Source organism: Squalius cephalus (genome assembly GCF_949319135.1).
Source record: "Squalius cephalus genome assembly, chromosome: 7".
In the NCBI taxonomy this organism is placed as follows: domain Eukaryota; kingdom Metazoa; phylum Chordata; class Actinopteri; order Cypriniformes; family Leuciscidae; genus Squalius; species Squalius cephalus.
This window is the reverse complement of record NC_137128.1, coordinates 5,755,977-5,783,502: the sequence shown is the minus strand read 5'-3', so window position 1 is coordinate 5,783,502 and position 27,526 is coordinate 5,755,977. Positions and strand designations below refer to the sequence as shown.

General features: G+C 39.7%; 1 protein-coding gene across 2 annotated transcripts; it reads left to right on the top strand.

Moving 5' to 3' along the window:
* Window positions 1-175: 175 nt before the first annotated feature.
* Window positions 176-26,910, top strand: ssx2ipa (synovial sarcoma, X breakpoint 2 interacting protein a). Of its 2 annotated transcripts, none has more exons than XM_079876546.1 (14): window positions 176-366; window positions 3,139-3,264; window positions 3,902-4,071; window positions 7,359-7,559; window positions 8,152-8,262; window positions 13,085-13,220; window positions 15,790-15,865; window positions 15,951-16,131; window positions 16,864-17,011; window positions 20,440-20,576; window positions 21,693-21,866; window positions 22,423-22,540; window positions 22,717-22,867; window positions 25,371-26,910. In XM_079876546.1, the coding sequence occupies exons 2-14, from the start codon at window positions 3,216-3,218 to the stop codon at window positions 25,480-25,482; spliced, it is 1,764 nt and encodes a 587-aa protein (XP_079732672.1). In that variant the 5' UTR covers window positions 176-366; window positions 3,139-3,215; the 3' UTR covers window positions 25,483-26,910. The 2 variants fall into 2 exon arrangements, with proteins under 2 accessions (XP_079732672.1, XP_079732673.1); XM_079876547.1 differs by having other exon boundaries at window positions 177-366; window positions 21,696-21,866.
* Window positions 26,911-27,526: the final 616 nt, after the last annotated feature.

Here is a 27,526-nt window from a genome sequence, read left to right as displayed (position 1 = left end):
ATATTTTTTAAATGATTAATGTCTTCTCCATACATTAGTTCCCTGTAGGCAGACATTGAACACCTGTTGCGTGTCGTTACAGGCAGGTAGGGGAGATAATCCAGCCAATGAAATGGCGAGATGCTGGTTGCCTGACAACAGGCTGGCCAATGAGCGTCGTGCTTGTTTATTTGGAAGAGCGGAGGTGCGCTTCAAATCACCCAAACATCTCCTGCGCTCCAGGGCAGGTGGACGACAACACTCGCACTGCTGCTTCTCACACACTCACACACTCGCTCACTCGCTCACTCGCTCGGGATCTTTCTGATCTGAAGCACGCGAGCACATGCTGATCTGACGGGTTGAATACGCGGAGCTGCATCTGATGTAAGTCAACATGTGTGACTGTGTTATTAGCGCTGTGCTAAAGTTAAAGCTCGGGCTGTGTCTCTAATGTCGCGTGTTTCCTACATAGACTGCGTGTCTAGGGTCGAATGGATGTGTTCCAACCACTAATCTATATAGAATGACATATATAGATCAGTGGTTCCCACCCGCCTAGAAATGCTGTCTAGGTAACGTTAGAGGACTGAGACAGACCCACTGAACGCCAGCCAACGGTCATTCACTGAAAATAAACATGTTATTTTTCTACTGAGTAATGTTGCAATGAGAACTGAGAATATTGAATCAGACTGGACGACTGCAGATAAGTTATTGTTGATAAAAATGAACATTTCTGAAGCAGTGCTGTTTTTAAATACAAATGTATTGAAATTGAGTTAGTTACTCGAAGCTTTTCCACACAGGGGCGTTTCTGCCATACATAGATTGAGTTTGTTTTCTTTGCAAGAATGTAATCTTTGTTTTCATTTGATTTTGACTGTGAGGAATTGATTGGTTGTGGTTTGCTATTGGTGGATCTCCTGTGAGTGACAGGTTGCCCCGCCCTCGCGCCTGTAAACACGTCATCAGAGATGAGAAATCTGAGTTATTTTGTTTTAAGATTATGAGGCAGTTTAGATGACGATTTTACTTGGTGTGCTTTATTAAAGGACTGGCTTAATAAGATCTTACCATAACTTTTAGGGTTTTTATACGTATTAATATGTAATTAATAGGAAATGGACCCTGTAAATCAGCTCTTGCCATGAGAATAGTGTCAGCTGCTGATGTGGAAATATATAATCTCAACTATCTACCTTAATCTTCTTGATAAAACCTCCCTAGCCTTTCTCTGAGCAACCTTTTTTTTTTTGTTTTTTTTTTTTGTTTAACATAATGACACTTAGCCTACTGAAAGCAAAGTACAGTTTAAAACATGAACTGACTCCAAGCATAGATGATTAATTATTAACTTGTTGTTTCACACATGCCCATTATCTGTAGGCTATGCCATAAACGCGGTGTCTTGAAAAAGGCTGTTTAACAAATGGCTAAATGGGACTACAGATGTTGCCGAGGGCTTTAAACACAATGAGTAGAACTAATACAGTCATGATAACTATCTAGATAAGCTCATGCTGAAAGACTTTTATTATTATTATTGTTATTTTATTATTATTTATTAGACACTTGCAACATGAACACATTTCCAAAAAATAATAAAAACAAACAGAGCGGCATAGTGATGGTGAGGTTGATGTCATGTGATTGCTTTAGTTTATGGTCTGTCTTGCTCTCTGAAGATTCTCTTGATGAACAAAACGTGGAAGAGTCATAAACTTGTGTTGGTTGCAGAGCTTGTTTCCTGTAATAATCCAGAAACCAGTGGAACCTTAGATTTAAAAATAAAATTGACGAAGTAATTATATTAAATTATGCTTTAAATATGACCCTAAAAAGCCAGTAGGTCGCAGCAAGTCTCCATCCTAATGAGTGAGTCATTCATTCAATGATTCATTCAAACGGCTTATTCAATCTGGAACGAAGCATGTGACTCTTTATGAATGAGTCATTGAATGATTCAATCAAACGATTCTTTCCAAAAATGCAGATTTGTTAAACGGAGCAAAAAAGACAGCATTTATGTCCAAATAAAACACACTTAATAATATTGAAGGGTTGGTTCACCCAAAAATGTAAAAATAAATTAGGCTTTTATTTACATATAAACATCAGCGACCATAAACAGAAGCTCAGCCGTACTTTTTTGACACATAAGAACAACTCATTGGTTCTTGGAGAAGCTCAAAGGTGATGCGTAACACGAGGATGAACCTGATTGGTTCTCTCACGTCAAGCGCACATGCTTCAGCTTCCCTTTACCACAGCCGATGTGCGAGTTGATGATTGTTTACAGGAATAAAATCCTAAGTGAAATCTGTTCATCATATAAAGCAGTCGTGTCTCTTCAGATAATTAGCTGTAAACAGCTCGGATTAGTACGGATTAGTTTTACACTCTCTTTGATTAGTTTGAAGTGTCAAAATGGTGGTTGTGTAGCAGTTAATGGAGGGACACAGATCTCTTGGATCTGATTAAAAATATCTTCATTAGTGTTGTGAAGAATAAAAGTCTTTCGGGTGTGGAACGACATGAGGGTGAGTCGGTTATGACAGAGTTTTAGTTTTTGCGTGAACTAACCCTTTAACTTGTTTACTGAGCTGTTGTGTATCTTCAGTATCACATTAGTAATTGTGCTGATATTTGTGAAAGGTGTTAAATTATTAGACAGAATTAGTAACTCTTGATTAGGATGGGATTGCCAGAGGACGTCGTGTGTTTGAGTACTGTAAAGCTGAAGATCTGCAGAAGCCAAGAGGATGTTAATGGGAATCTCACTGAGCAGTTTTAGATGCATTTCTATAAGAATTGTTGTTGGTGTTCATCATTGAGTAATAGTTGTTGTTTGACGATTAGCCTAGACATGACCCAGCTCAGATTATACCAGCTCTCTTATGTCACAGCTCTGCCTGACTATACTCAGGTTTTCTTCAGATGATGTCTAGATTGATTAACTTGAGCTCTACATGAGTGTATAGCTCTTGTAATGTAAGCCATACCCATCCCTGAGGAGTTTTCCACCTCGATCCTCCTGTTTTTCTTGCTCTCCATGTTTCCTCGACCCGCTCTGTCTCGCGCTGGCTCTGTAATCCTGCTGTTTAATCCGGCTTCAGAGGAATCCTGTAATCCAGTCTGACGACTGTGCTATTTCAGGAGTGATGATGGCCGAGTGCTAGCCTGCTTCTGGAAGAGCGGGACGACCGAGAGTCCCGGCCGAGCTGAATGTGGACATGATGGGAGATTGGTGGACTCCAGCAATGATGCCAGATCCGTCTCTCGGTGAGCTTCGAGCATGGGAAGATTGTGTCTGGGACTTGTGTGAGCGTTGGGCTTGATCTTGTTAAGACACTGAGCTAATTTAAGGATTGTTTAATTAATCTGTGTAATGTTGAACTTCATATTGAAACTAATATATTTCTCTCTGTACTTTTCCTGTAATGAGTTGGAAGGAGTAGTTTACCCCAAAAAGAAAATTGTCTTTCCAACGGGTCAAATTTGCACACACTTTGAGGCTCGTAACTTTTGAACCGTAAGGTCTGGAAAGACGATGTATTTCTAATTCCTGGACTCACACTGAGTCGAATGCATAGCGTAGTTTAAATTCCCAATCAATTTCTGAATATATTTTCACCAAATCCTCATCAGAAGAACACCTTGAAATGCTGTGATTCGTATCCAATATCTTGGCAACACCACTGCCTAATGTGCTGAAACTTATTTAGCATCAGCTCTGCTTGGACCCGTAGTTGCTGCTTGCATCTATATTGTTGTTGTTTTTAAGCTTTTCCTGCACTTAAACCTATTTACTTGCTTGCCTGTTTTGGCGCTGCTCGACACCATGTTAAAACAGTCATGCTAGGCATGTCAAGGCGGGCTTCAATAACCGGCTCTGCCTTGTCTTTTGTCTTCTGTGCAGACACCAAAGAGCTCTCCAGTATTTCTGGGCTCAGCATGTCCCCCTCCAGGCGAAACTCTGCCCACTCCCTGCACTCCTCCAGCATGGCCCTGCCGAAAGCCTCCTACAGCGTGCTGAGTGCGTTCTGCACCGAGGACAACATAGCCCAGTGCATCGCATACATCAACCAGGTACATCACACAGGGGGTTTTCAAGCATTGCTCATGTGTTAGACGTGGTGTCAACATTTAGACTATTACTATTGTTTTATCTGATGATTGATGAGTAGGGGTGTCACAATATATCGCAATACAAAAATGCAACAATATGTATGGTGGATAGAGACAAACTGTATCGTGTGTAGTTCACCCAAAAGGAAAAATTCAAGTTTACAGAGATTTAGTGGCAGTATTACATTAAACTGCTATATATAATGTATAATAATGCAATGGGGGAATATGTGTGGGTCCTGATAATGCCACATGTCAGTAAAAAGTGTCCTACATTATTTTAAATATATCTAGTCAGTGAAAGAGTGCAAACATATTCGACTAAAGTAATTCTGTATTTTCATCTTCAGAATCATGAATATTGTTATTCTGGCGTCTCTATTGTCCTGTGCTTTGGGTTTCAGCACCGAGTCCAAGACTGTTCATTTACACACACAATGTAACACCAAATTTAGCATTTTAATCAACAGTAAAAAAAAATTGTAAACCTTTTATCATATGTCTTGGAGTATCGTATCGTGAGATGTATTGAATCGTGTCATGAGGGTATCGTTACACCCCTATTGGCGAGTATTGGTGTTGCGATATATACAACTTAAGCAATGACATGAAGTGCAATGATTTAAAATGCGCCTATTATTCTTTTTCAGATCGCCTTTCATGTAGTGTGTAATAAAGCTGTTTGTGAATGTAAAAGGTTGCAAAGTTTCAGAGCTCAAAGTGCAGATAAACTGAGTAATTGTCATGTGAAACGAGTCATCAGTAACTTCTGTCTTCCTACTCGAACTTATGTAGGTTTGTAACAAATGTGCATAATGCCAGTCTGTGGTCTTCATTGGCTGCCGGTGAACAGGGTCAGCCAGGGTTTCCGCGGGGTCTTAAAAAGTCTAAAATTCTGAACTTTAAATTTAAGGCCTTAAAAAGTCTTAAAAACACCCAGATTTTCATCCTAGGTCTTACATTTCATTTAGTCAGGTCTAAAAAAGTGTTTACCCTCGTTCATTTCCAGAAACGCTGGCCGCAGAAAGTTATTACAAAGTAGCAAAAAAGTTGTATCAAGTATCAAAGCGGAGCCCTAGAGCAGGGGTGATACCAGTCGCTCGTGGCTTGATATGAGCTAGCTCGCCAGAGGCCGTTCACATATCACGTTTTTTGCGCGCTCAAGTTTGTTCAAATGTAGGCGCGGGGCAAGCGCACTCATAATTGAAGCGACGCGCTAATTTTTTACCAGGCGCAACGAGATGAAAAAAATCTAAACTTTTCAGAATGCCGCAAACGCACCGCAGGTCATGTGACAGGAACCAACCAATCACCCCTTTCCATAACAACACTGAAAGCTCAGTCAACATGAAGGATGGGGGTGCACCCAAACACTACTAATACATAAGCTAATGTGTAAATGTCAGTAATTTATCTTTTTTGACTCATTCTTCTTATAAAAAAAATATTTAAAGGCTGAAATATGAAGTTTATCTTCGTATAAAACCTTTTTTGTCAACTTTATTTGAACTTGTTCATGTTAGTAGATAACATGTTGCGAGACACTCTTTTAAAATCTGGCCATCTTTTTTAATGGTATTTTAATGTTTACATAAACAAAAAGTGCATATTGATGCTAATCAATTTGTTATTTGCTGTTTTTCGACATAAAACTTGTTGAATTGACTTCATTCTGTAGTATTAGTACTTTTTGAACAGGATTCTGTGATAACCGTGATAATTTTGGTCACTTTAATCATCTCATCATTTCCTCTCTAGTTATGATCAACTATGATCAACTAAAATCAACAATAATTGTGTTTTTACAGTATAATATGCAAAAGTACAATTTTCTATTAAAAAAATATATACCTCTACCTCTCTCTCTCTCTCTCACTCACACACACACACACATCAGATAATCCTAGATAGATAGAAAGATACTCTAATGATCCCGAGGTAACTATCTATCTGACTTGGATAATGCGTCGTGTAGGTCTTAAATTTCAATCTTTATGGTCATAAATGTCTTAAAAAGGTCTTAAATTTCAATCTTTATGGTCATAAATGTCTTAAAAAGGTCTTAAATTGGACTTACTGAAACCTGCAGAAACCCTGCTCTGCTCTGACCCTCAAACACTGTAGTTTATCTGAGGCTGGAAGAGTTTGGCTTGTTCATGTCAAGACGACGCTGTTTTCTGAATCCATTTTGATGCAGTTCCAAAGGATGAGATTGATATGGTTAAACCGACACCATTGCTGTTTGTATCATGGTGTGTATGTACTTTTGAGGCAGCGTAACACCACTCTACATGTTAAGAGCTAATGCTCTCTTTCATAGGTTCATTTGATGCTGTTTTCAGATTTTAGTAAGCACTTTCACATTCGCAGTACATTGAAACACAACTGCAGAATGTCTTGTGTACCAGTGAATGACCTGGGTGGGAGAGAACACTAGTTTTGAGTTTGGATGTTGGAGTCTACATGGTACATAATGACTGAATGACCTTTATAAACAGTGATAATGCAACAAAGTTCCTGCTGTACAGCAGATCTAGAAGAAAATAGCGTCATAGTCAAGGTTAAGTTCAATGATGGTTTGTTTTCATTGTGAAAAAGTTACTTAGTTCATTCATAGCCGCCCTGGAGAAAACAGTGATGTCATCGTCCAGCTCAGTTCAGCTCTCATAATGGTGTCAATGCAGGCAGATCAATATTGTTGAATAAGGTGCACTGTGTAACATTTAGGAGGATCTGTTGGCAGAATTGCAATATCATACACATTCAGTGGTGTATAAAGTACACTTAATTAATGAACTGTTATGTTTTGCCATTTCTCTCTACACACACCGCGGGTCTCCTTACATCGACATGTTTCTACAGTGGCCCTGAGCGGACAAACACATTTCATCACTGTTGTTCTTCATGATAAGAAGCTATAGCTAAAGTCAGCGAATAAAACACTGACACAATGATGAACAAGTAACAATAATATTCAAAATAACATCGTTTTACTGAATCAAGTAAACCTAATTTCTTAATTTATCTTTGTAAAGAAACCTCATCGCTTAACTGGCTACTCTCTGCTGTCTCAGACGACGACATCACTTCTTGTCTGCTACTGTAACTTCTGTTGGGTGCAGTTCACAACCTCACCACTAGATGCCGCTCTAAATCACACACTGCACCTTTAAGTACTGTACATGTTCATCACATCTTCTTAACTGGACTGTTGTGGTGATCGTATGTGTTGTCCTGGTTCTCCTCAGGAGGTGTGTTCGCTGGGCTTGTCTGGAGTGAGTGTGGAGTGTGCCTCGGGTGGTCTGAGCGCGGTGCCGGTGCTGAACGTGCTGTACGAGGTGCTGCAGCTGCAGAGGAGGGCTCAGCGTGCCCATCACGAGCTGGAGAACCAGCAGATGAAGAACACCAGTGACCTCGAGCATCTGCAGCACAGCCACTGTCGACTCAAAGTACTACACACACACACACACACACACACTAACTGAACATCAGCCAACTTTACAATGCTGGGCTTTACAGGCCTGGAGAAGGCATGGACATAACTCAAATATTCATATAAAAATCTAGACAATATAATTTTTTTTATATTTCATATGCCAGATATTGTGATAGTGTTATTTCGAGTTTTATTAATATTTTGAATTGCCTTTTATTTTTTATTAGTTTAAATATTGCTAGTTTTAGTTTAGTTTTATTTCCAGTTAATAATTTTAATGCTTCAACTTAAACGAAATGAAAATTAGAAATAGTGCCTTGGCAATAAACAGTTTTTCAAATAATATTTATATTTTATCTCAACATAAAAAAAATTCATAGTCTGAGTTGTGTTTTTTTTTTTTTTTTTGTGGAGTAGTAACACATTTACATGTGAACATTTGATATCTGAGATCTATTACGCACACTGCTGTGGTGCTGAGTTTAATTATTTACTCATTCAAAAATAGGATAGTTCAGAGTGAAGTAGGAGGAAATGGTTGTAATGTAAAAATCCTAATGGTTCTGCTCTGTGTGTGTGTGTGTGTGTGTGTGTGTGTGTGTCAGGATCAGCTGGAGCACACGAGGAGAGAGAACTCAGGCCTGCATGAGGGTGAGCGACAGCTACAGTTGAAGATCAAAACCTTACAGAACTGCCTGAAGTCTGAGAAAGAGGAAGTAAGACATGCTCACGCTCAGACCGGCGTCACCACTGCACCCCATCACGCTCACTGCTGTGCTTTTGTTCTTATAAAGAAACATTTCGTTTTTTATTCTGTTTGTTTTACGCCATAACCCCCAGCATACAAAATCCTTCATCTTTTACACAAATGCCAAACTGAATGATCAGTGTATTGCAAAAGAAAATGTATATATTTTTCTCAGAATTCAATTGCGATTTACAATTCTTTTCCCCCCTCCGCATTATGAGATGTAAACTCGTGAGTTATGAAGTATCTCTCAATTCTGGGGGAAAAAAATGGGAAATATCAAGATAAGTTAACCTTTTTTTTTGGCTGAAACGAGCTTCCATACTGTTCAGTGCTAAAAAGGTGAAAATGGGATGCAAAAAAGTCAAATTTCTTTGCATTGTGTCTCTATTATCAAATGAATCATTAATAGTTAAAGGGGTCCTATTATGCTTTTTAACTTTTACAACTTTAGTTAGTGTGTTGTAGGGCTGGGCGATAAAACGATAACGATATGTATCGCGATAGACACGTAATTAATATCAATAAAAATGCGTTCGATAAAACGTTCGATAATTTTATTTTCTTCGTGGGAAAAAAACAGAGGTTGCAAAGCAAGTTTGGTTGCATGAACAAAGGCACTCACTCTCTGGTAACCTAGCAACGTAGGGAGTGTGACACGCTAATAAAGGGGTCGCACACCGGACGAGAAGCGCAGCGCCACGCCGCGTCGCGTCTAGGACAACTCGAGGTATCGCACACCGGACGCGCACTTTCTCAGTTTATGGCCAGCAATATTGTTATGTTTAAGGACGTTATCAAATTAAGATAATGCCTGTTCTATGTTATGTGTGATTGAACTGTACAATTAAACGAGTCATAACCTGCAAATTTCACTTTTCCACGAGAATCAATGTATGTTATGATTGCATAATGATTATACACTGGCCGGGAAGCTGATATTTAAAAGTGAAGCGTTTGTTTACCTCAGGGTTTGTAAAATAGCCCACGTGCACGCGCACTCAAATACGAGATTTTGATTTCTGCACCTCTTGATGTCAAGACGGGGAAGGATATACCATATATGGACACCGCAGACCTATGCTGCAGGAAGCCCGCCCTTCCACCCATATTCAGTTCAGTCGCGAAAGATGCAGAAACGTAGTGCACACGTGAGTCGCTCTGTGGTTGACTGCCAGAATCAACATGTAAATGTGTTTTCTCTACCAAGAACAGACCTAGCTATCAGGGACCAGTGGATTAAATTCATTTTTAATGACGCGGTTCCTTCAACCCTTCCCACTGGCTTATCGTTATGTGTCTGTGCTAACTAAACATTGTACGCCGGAATCCTTCACAAATTTGGGGCAATATCAGGCGAAGTTGGCATCGAAGCTCGGGAAAAGCGCCATTCCAACAAAATTGCCTGCAATTGAAACGGTAAGACTGTGTTTTTATTGCTCTACTGTGTGTAACAAACAGCAGCTAACTGCTAATGCGGCTATTGTATGCTATTGCGTCTGTCACTAGACAAATAAACGAAAGACTCGAGGTGAAGTAATTATTTATGTTCCCTATAACGTTAAACGATTTTTGACTGCATTATAATGATTTCTTAATTCAGAATATGATCAAGATTGCGTAGGTTGATGTGTTCAGGGAATTTGCCAGTTAATAGTAACATTTAAAGCCCCTTAAAGGAGAAGTTCACTTTTAAAATGAAAATTCTGTCATCATATACTCACCCTCATGTTGTTTCAAAGCTGTATGAATTTCTTTCTTATGCTGAACAGAAAGGAAGATATTTAGAAGAATATCAGTAACCAGACAGTTTTTGGGTCCCAATGACTTCCATAGTAGGAAAAAAATATACTATGGAAGTCATTGGGACCCAAAAACTGTCTGGTTACTGATATTCTTCTAAATATCTTCCTTTCTGTTCAGCATAAGAAAGAAATTCATACAGCTTTGAAACAACATGAGGGTGAGTATATGATGACAGAATTTTCATTTTAAAAGTGAACTTCTCCTTTAAATGAACGAAATGACTCGAAAAAAGATTTGTTCATTTTGATGAACGAGATCGAACAAGAGAGTCAATAGACACTGGTTGCTGGTGTTGCCAGATTGGGTGTTTTTCCGCTACATATTAAGGCCGGTTTACGGTGGGTTTTAGGTGGGTTTTCGCCTGGAAGGCTTTATAGAAATCTGGCATCCTACTGAACGAAGTTAAACTGAGAGAGCGTGGCGTTCACAGACACCAGAATGAACGAGTTCACAGTAACGTTCATCAGGCAGTAATGCGGTACGTTCAGTTCACGTTCGCCCAAAATATGAACGAGTTCATGAAAGTTCGTTCAATGAACGCGTTCAGGCACAACACTAGCGGGAGTATTAGCTTCGAGGTAAACATGGGGAATGGCTGCTAACATACTTTGCAAAAAACAAATGACTGAGATCATCATGAACTCGGCTATTGTATATTGATTGCCTAACGCTTATACACTGGCCAGGAAGCCGGTCGCGGTCAGGTCGGGTTCATTCACAACTTGCGCCATGATGTCATTTTGGAATGATATGCTAAAGCGTTACCTGTGGTGTCAACCCCCCTCCTTCCTGCCACCAATCAACGCGCCCCTCATTTGCATTATTAAAATGACCATCCACGACAGCCAAAATATCGCATCAGATCTCGCGAGACAATAATGCCTTCAGAAATAAGGGTCTGAGGAGCTCTGTGTTTATTTTTTTTCCACTTTTCTTTTTTAGAAGGGCCTGAAAGACTATAATACAGCAGTAGGTATCCAAGGTAATACTAGGTTATGACTCCTTTAAATACAATCGTTGCTAAGTCTGCAGTCTGAACACTTTACCTCAGAGCGTCTGTTAATGAGCATATCACCTGAAAATCCGATAACATCAGCTATTTTCATTCAAGCAGCTGATGTCTGTGAATGAATGTAAAACTAAATGTATATTGCAGCACAGGGAGAAGTCAGTACATTAACTATGATTTGAGACAAATGAATGTAAATGTAATATAAAACTATGTAAATGGCACTCTGTGGCGCGGCAGGATTTTGAACAAGGTCCTTGTTGACATTTCTGCCTTTATAACTGAGGGGATTATAATCAGAGGAAGGTTAAGTTTAAAATAAAAATGTTTAAGTGTAACATTTTTCTCCTGGTCCTTATTTTAAATGGGTCATAAAAAATATCAATAATTGCCGAAATCGACCGATATGAAATGCTTATATCGCGATACAGTTTTCAGCCATATCGCCCAGCCCTAGTGTGTTGCTGTTCGAGCGTTTAAAAGATCTGCAAGGTTACAAAGCTCAAAATCCACTCCAAAGGGAGATATTTTATTTAACAGAATCTACTTTTCAAGAACTACAACGAACGGCTCATTTGGACTACAGAGTAATTTTTCCGGATCTTATGAACTCATAATGTTACTCATTTAAATAATCTCCGCCCACAGAATATGCAAAAAAGTAAGGAGGCCTGGATGAGCTGCATTAGAGAAGACAGTGTTGTCTCTGTCAAAGAGACGCTGTTTTTTCCACATTCCCAAAACTCATTTGTTTGACCTTCCTAACTTAGAGAGGTTAACATTTATTTTAAACTGTTCCTGAACATTATAACATCAACGTTTATCTGCACATTTATGGAGAACAGCTTGTTTACTGTAGCCTTTGTAAGACTGTTCACCGCGCCTTAGGAAAATTAACCATGGTTTTGTAATCGATTACTGTTAGTATTGTACGGTGGCCGAGAAGTGCAAAACAAATCACAATTCCAAAAACAAAACAACAAATTATAAAGGCAATGGAAAGACTAAAAACAAATTAACAAGTTAGAAAACACAACAACAATTTCGAAAACATAAATCAAAAAACACAACAACAAATCTGAAAACAAATTAGCAAGTCAGAAAACACAACGACAAGTCAGACAAAACGGAAAAGGTAGGTATATGTGGCGAATGGAATACTGACCGCTGATTGGACGAGACATCTGTCAATCAAGACGTGCAGAAAGTGCAGCAGACTGCGGCAGGAGAAAGTCGATTCGCGTGTTTATATTGCGCTTCTCGGCCACCGTAGTATTGCCATAGTTTTCCGACTAATATCACGATTAAATGGTGGATAACACCGTATCTATACTGTATAATACAATTACAAAAAACGTACCACTCTGAAATCCATGCTTGTAAAGTCTGTGCATGAAATCTTTTCTGCACGATCCTCTTGTTCGTTAACATTGTCAGGGTCTGAATCAGGCGCAAAATGGTTTTAAATTGACGCCATTCTTATTTATATTTACACTAGAGAAGAACTTGCCTTTATGATGGGGTGGGACAATTTACATGCTAAGTGCTGCCAATTAAAACACACTGGGTCATCTAACCAATCACAGCACATTTCATGCTTCAGGGGCTTCATTGAACTCAGCGTGTTAACCCAGACTGGGGAGAGAGGAGCTGTAATAATGTAAAATATGTGAAAAATGTGTTTTGTTCAGTCAAGCATGAAAACATTGTAGTACACCCCAAAAACAAAATCAAGACTTCGTAAAAGGGCATATTAGTCCCCTTTAAATGCTGGCACAGCTCTTTACTGTTTTCAACTTAAAACTGTTGTTTACTGTTACGGTAGATTCTAGGTGTGTGTTTATAAAGTAAGTTTGTGAAGTGAGTTTTTGCTGCAATTTGTTTTTTGTCTGTTGGTCGGTTTGTTCATTCGTTTGAGAAGTGTAAGACTCACCATCACGCCTCACTGCTACTGTGTGTGATTAATATTCTGCAGGTGCAGAAACTGCAGAGCATCATCTCCAGTCGAGCCACACAGTACAACCATGATGCCAAGCGGAAAGAGAGGGAGTGCTCCAAACTGAAGGAGCGGCTCAACCAGCTGCTCGTGGACAAGAGGGACAAGAAGCTCGGTGAGCACCTGTTGTGTTATTCTCACTTTATTTGGAAAAGACAAATATAATGCAAGTTTAGTTTGAACTTTACAATAACATGAGGACATATTACAAACACATTTTCTATCTTTTCTCTTTTTCTGCACTTCTGCTCTAGTTTGTGTAGTGCAAACAACTTAAACTTAATACTTGCCATTACTTTTTAATGCCAAAAAAGGTTCTATATAAAGAGAAATGTTTTAATGATTGCATAATTCCTTCATGTTTAATGGGTTAGTTACATTTTTCTAGTGATAAAGTATGTTTACCAGCCGTTTAATTCAGATTTAAATTCAAAATAAAACAAAATAATTCAACCTAAATCCATAAAATGATCCCATGGAACACCTAAAAGGTTATATATCACTTAAATGCATGAATGTTTTGCCAATTCTTATTAAATATTCAGGTCTTTAGTGACCCGGATCTATATCTAACACGGATGGATCTCTAACTGTTGCGATAATAACTCCTCTGATATTTTAATAGCTATTAAAAAAAAAAGAATACAATAAAGCATATTTTGTTACCTTTTGTAACTTGGAAGAGTTAATTTTGAGCAGATGCTTTCTCCCATCATGACTGTCCTCGTCAGAGCTCATTTCCCAGGACGTTCAGCATCTGGCTCATATTCACCATCTCGAATATATTCTCTTCAAAATCAGTATTTTGATCACTGACAGCTTCTCCATCAAGTGAACCACTAATATTTGTTTCGCTCCGTGCTCGCTTTACAGTAAATCGCTGAGCCATTTCACGTTTTGTTTTACCTGCCGTAATTATGAGTGAAACATCACGTCGTCATAGTGCATTGCCTCCTTGAGGAATAAAGTTGAGTTTAATTTGAGTCAGATTCAATTATTGTTGGGCACTAGTCACTAGCGACTATATTTTCTTTTGGCCTTAATATTTGAATATAGTTTTCACCATTCTGTTGGGTGATGCATAATTACAGACTAAAGGCTGATTTATACTTCTGCGCCAGAGCTACGCGATAGGCTACGCTTTGGTTTTCATTTATACTTCTGCGTCGTTATTCGCATTGACGTGCAATTACACACAAACCCGAGGGAGGGGCTCTAGCAGACCAATCACAGCGCTTGTGTCCGCGTATAATTGATGCGTTGTTACATTTCTGGAGAGGTGCACGTCAGGGTACCGAAGGGTACGCGTGCTACACACAAGTATAAATTGGGCTTTAGAGACGGACATTTACAAGATAAATGAAACATATTGCCGTTATTATCTCCACACAACCGGCAGCTGATTATTGCTGTTCCTCCTATCATAAAGCATACACATCTTTTTTTTGACAACAAGGGCACATTGAGTATAATGTTACAAATGATTTCGGTTTTAAATTGAATGCTGTTCTTTTGAACTTTCTATTCAGAGAATTCTGAAAAATAAAACGTATCACTGTTTCCACACAAATATGAAGCAGCCCTGATTTCAACAACGATAATAAATGTTTCTTGATCATCAAATCATCATATTAGAGTGATTTCTGAAGGATCATGTGACACTGAAGACTGGAGTAATGATGCTGAACATTCAGCTTTGATCACAGGAATAAATTACACTTTACTATATATTCACATAGAAAACAGATGATTTACATTGTAGCCTAATATTTCACAGTATAACTCTTTTTACTGTATTTCTGATCAAATGAATGCAGCCTTGATGAGCAGAAGAGACTTCTTTCAAAAACATGCTAGTGATAATCTTAATTGTATTAAAAGCTGACTTCAAATCTATAAATAAGGAGCTGTCATAGCGTGTAGACAGTTGAAATGAGTTATACTGTATAAGTTGTGGTTCTGTTGGTGCGGTCTGGTGCTTTTGAAGACCTGACAAAACCATAACAGAAACTCTTGTAAATAACATAATAGAACAAGTCTCTCCATTTTCTCATCTGGCTCAATATCACTATACTTCAATATTTGCTCTCCCTATCCAGCCCCAAAGCATGATGGGAAATGGAAATCCTGTTTTCTGTATATCTGAGCTACTCGATTGAAACATGCTTTTTCTCTTAATCCCTCAGGTTAACATTTAAACTTGAAAGCTTAAAACAATATTTGCACCCATAGAATATTTTTTAAAAATGTACATCAGAAATACAATTTTTCAGAGCCTGTTTATATTCCATGTGTTATATAATATATCATCTATCAATTTAGCTTGTTGAAAGAAATTACAGCTTTGAGAGTTGTCACACTTTACATAAGGTGTCTAAGCTGTGTACATACATGTTTATAATATAAGTAAAATATAAAATGACCAGCTTGTAATTCCAGCTATAATGACACTGTTGACCTTCCCTTTTAACCCACCCTTAAATCTCCCCATACCACCAAACCTGTCCTAACCTGACCCGCATCCACCTCAATAGCAGCACAAGTGTTAGACAACACATCATCAACACAATAAGTACCTAACAATTAAAAAAATTAAGTACAGTAATCCACAATATCCAGAAAGATTTGAGCAGTGCATGCAAGGTTATAACCTCTCTCTCCTCTCTGTCCTCATGTGTGTTCAGCCATTGAAGTGTCCAACTATGTGGGAAGGTCCGATGGCAAGAGAGGCCTTTGGAAGACGGGCAAGATGGAGGCCAGGTAACGCTCACGTGGGTGTGTGTGTGTGTCACCAGTGTCATCTCTTACACTGCAGACATGTGAGCGTTTGCTGTTGTGTTGTTAGACACGAGGGTGAGATGTACAGGGCTCTGCTGAGTGATTATGAGGCGCGCCAGAGATCTCTGATGCTGGAGAACTCCGAGCTCAAGAAGGTGTTGCAGCTCATGAAGAAGGACATGATGGCCATCCTGAGTCCCAAGAGCCTCTGCGTCGAGGCGGAGCCGGCGGAGGACAGCCTAGAGCAGGTCTGAGCTCCTCTCAATGACATTAAATGACATGTTTCAGCAGCAAACAGTCTGTGAACTTTAAAAATATAAGGCATTATGAAACACAAAGATTTTTTTCCACCACTGAAAAGACTTTAAAAACAATGCTTAAAAAGACAAAAGGCAGACTACTTTTGTACATTAAACTACTGTCAACTACTGGCAAGATAAAAGTAAATAATGCATTGTTTAAAGTATTTAATATATTTAAATATATGTATATGTTGCAGTAACATTAGTTACAATAAGGTTTCATTTGTTAACATTAATGTATTTACTATCATGAACTAACAGTGAGCAAAATACATTTATTACTGTAATAAATGCTGTAGAAGTGTTGTTAATTATCAGTTCATGTTAATTAATGAACCTTATTGTAAATGTTGAAATGAGTTAGTTGAAGCACTAAAATTATTATCTGGAAATAAATAAAGCTAAAGCTGAAATAAATTTAATTAAACCTAAAATAGCAATATTTTAATAATGACAAAAGCACATGATGCAATTACTAAACTAAACATGAAAACTAGAAATATAAAACTGTAATAAAATAAATGTTCTATATTCATATGGATTACTTTGACAACGACTTTATGAACTGTTAATGGAGGCACATGAACTTTTCAGGTGTTGTGAAAAAGTCTTTGTGTTTTGTAAGGGCATGCAGGTGAGTGATGGCCTGTTTCTCCGTGTGTGTGTGTGTGTCCTCAGGCTGTGTCTGAGGGCGAGGAGGACGCTGCTGACTCCAGTCGAGAGACGCTGGAGCAGTCGTGTGAACAGGCGCGCGAGCAGCTCACCAACAGCATCCGCCTGCAGTGGAGGAAGCTCAAGAGCCACATGGAGAGACTCGACAGCCAAGGTACACACGTATGAACGTACTCGAGCCAGTTTAGGACACAGCAATAGAGTCATGTGTGTTTGAGCCGGAGTCAAATTAACATTTAACCACAGCGATCGCCTCTGAGGACAAAATACTGGCACTGACGTAGTTTTCAACACAAGGTACTGTTAAATAAAATCGGCACCATGCTGTGAATCAGACGAACACACAAAAGCATTGTTCAGTTGCTCAGGTGTGTCATTCGAAATAAACTTCAGACGTTTTTAATAGTGATCTTTTTTTTGGAAGGGGATTCCCAGTTTTCCGAGGTGCAGTTTGTCTACGTCCAGGGACAGAGCAACTTCAGGAGTGTGACTCTTGTGATTGGTGTTGTTAAGAGCACACCTCCTTGATTTACACACGCATGTTAAAGGACGTCTAGAGGAACGTCATGACCTCACGGACGGGGCGATTTCAAATCCTGGCCTCTCAGAGGGGTGGAGGAGTTGGCAGTGTTATTATTGTTAACTATTAAAAGCATTTCTGTTAATTCAAATAAAGCTGAAATACAATAAAACATAAATATTAGTTGAAAAACGTAAATGTACGTGGTGTACCTTTCGGCCCTCTAGCGCAGTGATATTCAAATGGCGGACGGCTTGGTGCCATCCGGACCGCGGGACATAATTGCACCATTTTACCGTTTCTACAGATTAAAGTGAGCAGCAACGGAGCGCTTCACACACCACAAGCACTCTGGGTTGTTCATGGTAATGATCTTTCAGAGCTATATCTACATTATTTTATCTAGAGCTAAAAGTGCTTCGTTCAAGCCCTCTCCGCTCTGCTTGTTGCTTCTCTCTCGCCCTCGCTGTAAACCATGAAGCTCCATTATAAGAGCTGCGTATGACGTGGTTGTTTTAATAACAACAGCAGCAAAATAGATACTTTCACTAAAACACCGCAGGAATGCAGCTCATACAGATGACTCTGACCCTTCAACTAAACCAGGTTTGAGAACACTTCACATGTGGCGTCTTTTACATGTGTGTTTTATATTTTAGCATTATTAATCAGCATATAAAGAGCATTTCATAATAAACAATGTTCCAATTTGGAAAATGATTTAGAGATGGCAAGGAAAGACAAAACAACTTTTAAATTACTATTTAACTTTGTTTTGTCCTCATGATGAGAGTTTTGATTATTAGATTACATTGTCATTTAGCAGACGCTTTTATCCAAAGCGACTTACAAATTAGGACTAAATTAAGCGAGTCATCGTGATGAGGCAAAAACAACGCAAGAAGTGCTCAAAATACGAAGTTCAGGCATTATTCAGAGTAGCATAAGCCCGATAAGTGAGGTTTTAAAGGGAAAGGGAAGGTTTTTTGTTTGTTTTTTTATGCGGTTAAGTGCTCACGGAAGAGATGGGTTTTCAGCTGTCTTCTGAATGTTGTCAGGGATTCTGCTTTCCGGATGAGGGTGGGGAGAGCGTTCCACCAGCAGGGAACTGTGAATGAGAATGTTCTGGAGAGCGATTTTGTGGCTTTCTAGAACATTCTCATTCACATAAGATTATGTACATTGTTTGTTTTTAGTAGTTTATTGCTTTGATCAAAATGTAAAAGTGGTCCTTACTTTTCTTAAGAGGTTAACCTGCACCTTGGTCCCAAGGCCTTCTGTGGGCCAAACACAAAGGTGTCTAAATGTAAAATAGAAAAATAGCCTATTAAAACATCTGATCTAACCTTTTTATATTCATATCCAGTTGGGAGAAAGATTTACTTTTTTGGGGTAAAGTTTTGGTAAAGATTCTTAGACATCACTGTTTTGGCCCAAGATTCTCATCTTTAATGACTGGTTTGAGTGTTTAGTTTTTTTATTTTTTATTTTTTTATATAAAGTACTACGGCTGCCTCGATGGAAATGTATAAATGCTCCAAAAAGTATTATCCGGACCTCCGCTGGGAAGGAAATATAGAGACCGGACCTCTTGAAACTTTAATTGAATACCCTGCTCTAGTGGTTTAAAAACTAAACTGCATGCATTTTGCATAAGAAGGGTGTTCTGGCTGTGCTTGGGCTCTGTGTGACTGCAGATGAAGATGGTTATCTTGCTGCTCATAAATCATTCACTTCTAGCCTTCAGAGATATGACCGGTTTAGATGAAAGGATCTCAGGCTGAAGATGTTACTGTAGCTTTACCCATTAATAGATGCACTACTTCCTTGAATAAACTCCAGCACAACTAACATAAGATGATCTTCACAACAGATCCTGCTTTACAGTGAACTCTGTTAGAGACATACATATGCCAGTTTATCTGTTCAATCAAACACTTACTCTCATGTTGAGTAATAAAACACCATCATATCCGCGTCACTTTTACAACAGTTCAAACCCCTCAGTTCTCCATCTCCTGAAGCCAAGCTGATGTTGATTCTTGTTTTATTACCAGCTCTGTCTCGCTCTCTTTTCTCCAGAATTCTCTCCTCTGTTCACACTCACACACATGCAGACAGACAGACAGACAGACAGACAGACAGACAGACAGACAGACAGACAGACAGACAGACAGACAGACAGACAGACAGACAGACAGACAGACAGACAGACAGACAGACAGACAGACCCTACCCATCTCACGCACACACACTCCAGACACGCGTCAGAGCAGCCGGAGCAACTTTACTCTATTTACGGATATAACAAGATGTGTACGGGCGAGTGACACATGTACACCTGTAGTTCCCGCCAAAACCATCCTGAGAGGCCTAAAATATCAACACTTGTAATAGACTTTCCATAGTGAATCAGGGTAAGACACAAACATGTTTTATAAGAAGGACTGATGTAGGATTGATGACTTTTGAACAAATTTACATAGTATACGGCTGCGAGTTCATATACTGCTATTGAATGGCTGCCGCTTGGTTGACACATTTGAAAAACCACACACAGCATTCGTGACGGTCATCCACACAATCACAGTGGATGAATCGATGTCTTCTGAAGTCAAACTATAGGTGTGTGTTAGAAAAATACTTTTTTTTTCTTAACTATAAATCACTGCCTCTGGTCTACTGTCATACGGATGTTCATGTTGTGACGCTCGTGTGAGGAGTGGCGGCGCTCTGTGCTTTTCTCTTTACTCCTCGTGCGAACAGAAGACATCAACTGTGGTTGGGTGGATCTCCGTCACTATCACTGTGTGTGGTTTTTCAAGTGTCAGCAGAGCGGCAGCCATTCACTTGCATTACATAGACTCACAGAGATGGATTATTTACCTAAAGATCTTAGTTGGCGTTCATCTGAAGAAATAAAGTCTTATACATGGGGGAACGCATGAGGGAGAGTAAATGGGTGGAGTGTCACTGTAAATGCTGTTCTTGTTCTTGAACATTCTTTAGAGTGAGTTGTTCAGTAATGGGTCTTGATGAATATCTCTGCGTGTGTGTTGCAGTGTCACTGGTGGCGTGTCAGGAGCGTGAGGCGGAGGAGCTGATGTCCAGGAAGGATCATGAGGAGGAGATGCAGCGGATACGGCTGGAGCTGCAACAGTGTAAAGAGTTCATTCACGTGCAGCAGCAGCTTCTGCAGGTGAACAACATCAAACACTAATAAAAGTGCTTAAAACCTGAGCAAAAAGTTTCTTATTTAATCAGAACAGTGGGGTAGTTGACGTGCACCTAACCCTAACTCCATGACTCAGTGACACTGTTTTTACTGTTTTTCACTATTTAATACTGTAAAAGTGCTGTATAGACACGACATGACCAGAGTGCTGAACTGTAAAGCTGGTTCAAACATCACTGTGATCAGATGCTTTCTGAACTGCTGTTTCTCACCGCTGTTATTTTTGTTTTATTTTGTTATTGAAAAGAAAGCGTGCAGAACATATGAACATATTCATCTAAACGTAGATCTTACGGCATCAGGATGTTAATTGAGCTCTTAAGATTTGAGTTTTGGAATGGTTTATTTTGACTGTTCTCGATCTCCTTTGTGATTTCTTTATAGTGGAGCTCAAAATGCGTCCACACTTCAGCTCTGTGCGCTGTGGCATGAGCTGGTGTAATGCTATCGTCTTTCATTGGGGGTAACTAGAGCGCAGAGTTTGCAAATGCTAACATTAGTGGTGTGCACCTTTACTCAAAGAAAAACCCAACCCGATAAAGTTAGACCCAAGTCAGACCCGAAGGCATTTTTTTCAAACCCAGCTAGACCTGATTGTTAAACACCTGGAACAAATAGTGGAAAGTTGGCATATTTTAAAATAATTCGGGTCATTCGCTAAAAGCACTTTTATTTGAAATCACCTGAGGTTACTAAGATCAGACCCGGCCCGTGTCCGAGGCGTTTGTCAAAGTTTTGGACCCGAACCTCTCGAGTTTTCAGATCCAAGTAGACCTGTGAAGACCTGTAGTGTCTGGCCCAGAGCATAAACTGGGCTGAAACGCAGATCATATTTTAAAATGATACGGGTCTTCTCGGGTCATTCGGTAAAAGCACTTTTATTATAAATTACCCGAGGTGACTAATATCAGACCCGACCTGTCCATAAATTGGGCCAAAACGTAGATCACATTGTGCGTTTGCTCTTGTCTGAGATGTGTGGATGGATGTGTTGATTGCAATGGTGGTGTGTGTGGATGTGGTGATTGTGATGGCGTGTGTGTGGACGTGTTGGTTCTGATGGCGTGTGTGTGTTCACAGCAGCAGCTAAGCGTGCCATGTGACGAGGAGACCGCAGCTCTGCTGAACGACTGCTACACGCTGGAGGAGAAGGAGCGGCTCAAAGAGGAATGGAGGCTCTTCAACGAGCAGAAAAGAAACTTTGAGCGAGAAAGGAGGAATTTCACTGAAGCTGCCATTCGCCTGGGACACGAGGTACTGAACAGAAGCATTAACTATTACAGTAAAACATTAAAGTGGTCATGACTTAATCTTTTGACAGATCAGAGGTCATTGTGCTATTAAAAACACACTGTGTTTCAGAACTCAAATTTGTTTTGAAAAAAAAAAGACCTTCTTTTTTAAATACTTATATTGAAATGCTTTTATTGAAACCAATCCTGCCAAAACAGTCATTTTCTTCTTTTGGATTTTGTGTAATAGTGATGAAAACCATGTATTTTCCTCATATTCTCCATTGTTGCGGCTCCTCTCTTCCCAGTCTGTCAGTAATGCTCTGTTTACTTCCTGTCTCTATGAAGCCCCTCCTCCTGAAAAGCACACTGTGCTCTGATTGGTCGGCTGGATCAGTGTGTTGTGATTGGTCGAGCGCTTCGAGTGTGTTTGGGAAATGTCCCGCCCCTTACCATAACCGCCAGTTTAACACGCTACTAATATGCTACTAGCACAATATGTCCTCTTTTTTTGCACTTCATCTTGCTGTTTTTAGCCAAAGCAGGGTTAACCTACTTGCTGTGTGTTCCCTCTTTAGAGGAAATCGTTCGAGGAGGATCGAGCTGCGTGGCTGAAGACCCAGTTTCTGAACATGACTCCATTTGTAGACCGTAAAAGACCTGCGTTGCCTGAACCGCACAGTGCTTTATCAGTCAGTGAGTATCTCCCGGCAGAACCTCCCATGTCCTATATTTCCTCCGAGGGGAACAACTGATTGATTGTGAGAATGACTTACGCCTTCACTTTTCTGCTTGTGAAGCTTGTCCTATATTTTGTGGTCAGCTCCTCAAGTTCATTCATTTAGCATCATCTTGAATCCACATGTGTTTAGGTGCTGAACCTGAGGCCAAACTGCAGTCCACTCCACCCCTCCAGACCAAGTCCCTGTCCTACAGCGCGTTCTCCACCCCTAAATCTGTGCCGGTGAAGATGCCCTCCACTGCTGACCTGTACCGCACACTACACCTCATTCCAGAGAGCAGGTACTCGTGTGCCCGTGAGCTTTAAAGGGCACCTATTGTGCAAAATTCACTTTTGTAAGGTGTTCAAGAGGTCATGAAAACCCTAAGTGTGTGTAGAACTTTTGTTTCCCAGTGGGACTGTGGTAGAACCTGACTTCAGTTGAACCCAGTGTCCCTGACACCTGCAAAATTACACTCCGGTGACTGGCGTTGGTTGACTCCTAAGAGTAGCTTTTCTGACCGCATAAAATGCCTAAGAATTATAGTTGCCTGACCGCATCTAACCCCGCCTAAGAGTCTCACACTGAGCAAAGGGAGCGAGACTCGATCACTCGGGAATAAGGTCTTTAGTGTCTCACTGATCTGTTAACTTGCTGCGCAGCAATAGCCAGACAGATGATCTAATCACGGCCGGGAGAGTTCTCGAGCAGTTCTCAGAGAATCTCTCCCAGAGAGAAGACATCAGGTTTTAGAGGATGGCTGTATACAGCAGTGAGAATAACATGACCTGTTACTCGTGATCATTTTCCTTCAATTTGATTGGTTCAATCTGTGCAAAACTGTGCAAAACTGGCCTCGTTTACACTGCAGGTCTTGATGCCCAATTCTGATTTGTTGCCTATATCTGATTTTTTTTGACCGTCCGTTTACACGTTCTTTCAACTGTGACCCATATCCGATTCATGGGTTTACACTTGCCATACTACCTGAAACATCGTGCATGCTTAAAGGGTTAAATTATCTTGCACAGATGGACGAACGCAAAATATGATTTATGCTAGCTCTGCGATTATATGCGAAGTTCGCCAAACATCACCATGATTATGAGGCGGAGGAGGACGAAAAGTGCCATCCACATGTGCTCATGCTTCAGTTATTGTGTGTGAGAGAGATCAGGACTGGCGGGAGCATATTGTGGCGGGCTTTAACAAGAAGCAGTGGGTCCCAAATTTTAGGATGAGCAAGCCAACCTTTGATATGTTGTCAACGTGTGTCCACATTCCTCTCCTACGACGACACAGCGTTTCAACAGGCCATCCGTCCCTTTGCAGAAGCGCTTCGGGGTTTCTCTCCTCATTAAACCACGGAGATGTAATGCCTCAGAAAATCCGATCTGCCTGTTTACATGACAGTCGCATTGGCACATATCCGATTTATATCCACATATGAATGAGGCCTGAAACCGATCTCGAAATATCCGAATGCATGTGTTTTTTTCCTGTTTACACTGTCATAGAACACATCCGATCTGTGTCACGTGAGCGAAAAATCAGAATTGGGTCACATTTCACTGACAGTGTGAACAAGGCCAAAATCATTTAAAAAATGCAAGAGGTTAGAAGTTGATTTGATTACTCGATATGTCATGAGACTATAATAGACTATTATATTTTTGATATTGTCTAGCCAGCATCTCAAAGTTTCCACTGGTTTCATCACCTCAACAGAGTACAGTTTGCTCTTCAAGTGTTCGAATGTTAGGCCTGTAGGAGCAGTAATGTTGGATGTTAGAATTATGATTAGTTTAGTTTATCATTTTATTTAAAAAATCCATCACAGGACACACTTAGTGTGTTTTACAGAGCTTTATTTTAGACATTTTGATCAATACTTTTGCACTCAAGTGTTTTTTGGTTTCATTTTTTATGAAACATTCATGTGTTGATTTAAAAACCAATGACTGAAGAATAAAATGTTTTTTGTCTAGTTTAAAAGCAGAGGCTCTGTTCTTTCTCTTGATGTTCACTGTTTGCATATTCATAAAGTATTCTGAAGGCCATATGTTTTGTGAATATGATCAAAAATGCAGTCGCTGACTGGCAACTTAAAACGCTGATAAAGTTCAAATAAACTTCTGGACGTGTTCGGTAGTTCTAATGTATCAACTCAGTTTAATGATGGTGCATACTAGGGCTGTGCAATGATTAATCACATCCAAAACACAAGTTTGTGTTTACATAATATGTGTGTGTACTGTGTAGAGTTATGTTGTATATATAAATGCAAATATTTCTTAAATGTATACATGCATGTGTGCATTTATATATACAAAATAACTCTACACAGTACACACACACATATTATGTAAACACAAACTTCTATTTTGGATACAATTAATCCTTGCACAGCCCTACAAAATACACATCTCTGCAGCAATATATTGTGCAACATTACATTTTACAAATAAATGATATGTTAAAACAATCACTTTAATGCACACTAGAAAGTTGTCCTTGAAATATTGTGTGTTTGAGGCACAGGAGTTCCTGACCATGAAGAATGATGGGATACGCTTGGCTTCAAATACCGTTCTGAAGTGACATTAGAGAGAGTGTGTGTTAAGAGCACTGAGCTTTGGTGTTTTCAGACCCGAGACACACACTCGCACACACATGCTCTCAAGTGTGTGAACTGAGACAGGACCAAACGATGGCTTTGGAGAATATAGGATGGTGTAGGAGAAGTGTTGTCTGAGTGAGCAAGTATCCACTGTAACTCCACATGTGTTTTGTGTGTCCCGCAGAGGCCACGGGAAGTGTCCGAGCGCTGAGATGTTGAGCAAGTCACGTCTGCGCAGTTGCTCTACAGACTGCAGCGTCATCTCACTGGTGCGAGATGAGAACAGCCCCATCTGACGACGGTACGTCAGTGTTACACTACTGAAGACACACTCCACTGCTCATGCTAGCGTCACAGGAGTCGTCCCTCATCCCCATCACCTGCTGCTCCTCTGATGTGCTTTAGGGTTCAATAAAACACATGGTGTGCTTAGCTGGATCAAATTGATCTCCGAGACAATCATTTTCCACTTCTGAATCTCATAATGACAAACATGTAAAGTGGCCAATGTGTTTTTTTGTATTGTAGAAATAACAAGAATAGTTTAAGAACACAACAGTCAGATTGTGTGATGTGTGTGCGGGCTGTGAATGTTGCATTAGTTCACAAAGCACTTTTAAGAGGAGCAATGTTTAATGTAGCTTTTAAATATTAATATAAGTGGATATTGATTTGCCATTATATTGTTGCTAAAACAATCTCGTCTTGGGCTGGATTTCACATTTAGAATTGCTCAGTTTTGTACTTTTATCATGATTGAGTGATGTTACGTACTATGCATTAATTGCATCTCTTTTAATGCAAAACATGAAATGGGTTTTTAGTTAAAAATTTTCCACTTGAATGTTGAATATTTATATTGAGAAAATCAAGAATGTCTTTGGTAGAGTTTAAAATACTTTTAGAATCCATGTTTACACACTTGAAGACTGATTTCTTCACTTCAATGCAATAAAGTTTGAAAGAGATAAAGAAAAAAGATCTCTTGTGTGTTTAAAGTTAGCGTGAAATGGATATTGACTGTTGATTTTCTTAATGCATGTTACTGGTCTTACAATACGACACGGCTGACATATGCAAGGCCACTCTGCAGTCGAGCCAATCACGTTCAGAATCAGATCTGCCTTCATTCAGGTGTACAACGCTCACTTTTCACAATCCTGTCAACAACTGGTCAAAATGGTTAAATGCTGAAATTCACTGCGCAACTTTTAAAATCAGATTTTAAAACACTAGATTACTTTGTCATTGGTAACGGGTAATGATTAAAGAGACGGATTAAAACAAAAGATGTAAGCAGGAATGTGTCTCTCTTATCGTCTTGTGATCGGATCAACCAAAATGCATCTTAATACCAGATGTAGACAGGGCCTAAGTGAACAAACTCCTGCAGGAGCATGTGCCGTGTTGCTAGGAGAAGCATAACATAAACAATAGCTGTGTCCAAATTCAGAGGCTGCGTCCTTCGAAGGCTGCATTCCCAGGCCGAGTGCGTCACAGTGGCGTGATGAAGACTGGCCCGATTCAAAGGCTCCTTTAAATGCAGCCTACAAATACATCCTTTGTTTCCTGGGCCAAGAAGGACAGAAGGAGTGGATGCTTTACAGAGCAGACCATCCCAAGATTCATCGAGAGCTGATGATGACAGCATTTTTTTTCTTTTAGAGAAAATGCCAGATTACACTTTTAGAAAGTATTGGGTTTCAACTTACTCTAACATCTAGTGATCCAAATGTGAAAAAAAAAACCCTTTTAAAGTGGTTAAAGGAGAACTCCGGTCAATTTTAACATTGAGCTCATTTTTTTGTACATTTGGAGTGCTGTCAATACAGAGAACAACGACAAAAATCGGTGTTGCCTACACCGAGTTATTCTATTTTTAAAATTTGCACCCTGTTGACTTCAATGGGGCAAGTACTAAACCTGCTTTTAGCCTCTTAACATCCTTGATGTGTCATTACAAGTGCACAGAAAATGTGAGTGATTCCTTCAGAGTGAACACGAGTGAATCTGACTGCAGTAGATGTGAAAGATATGTATAAAAATGATGTTATTTAAGCCAGCGCAAATACCTGTTTACATCCTGTTTTTCGGTTGAAGTCCAAAGTAGTTGATTGCCGAGTTCACGCTCGTGATCATAGGTATTAAACCTATGCGTGTGAACTCTGCAATCGACTACTTTGGACTTCAACCGAAAAACAGGATGTAAACAAAGGTATTTGCGCTGGCTTAAATAACATCATTTTTATACATATCTTTCACATCTACTGCAGTCAGACTCACTCGTGTTCACTCAGAAGGAATCACTCACATTTTCTGTGCACTTGTAATGACACATCA

Bases quoted from the DNA above. Each gene is read 5' to 3' on its own strand.
- ssx2ipa (XM_079876546.1), top strand. From the start codon at position 3,216: ATGATGGGAGATTGGTGGACTCCAGCAATGATGCCAGATCCGTCTCTC. The intron at 13,221-15,789 runs GTGAGCACCTGT...ATGTGTGTTCAG, and splicing joins CAAGAGGGACAAGAAGCTCG to CCATTGAAGTGTCCAACTAT. The intron at 16,132-16,863 runs GTCTGAGCTCCT...GTGTGTCCTCAG, and splicing joins CGGAGGACAGCCTAGAGCAG to GCTGTGTCTGAGGGCGAGGA.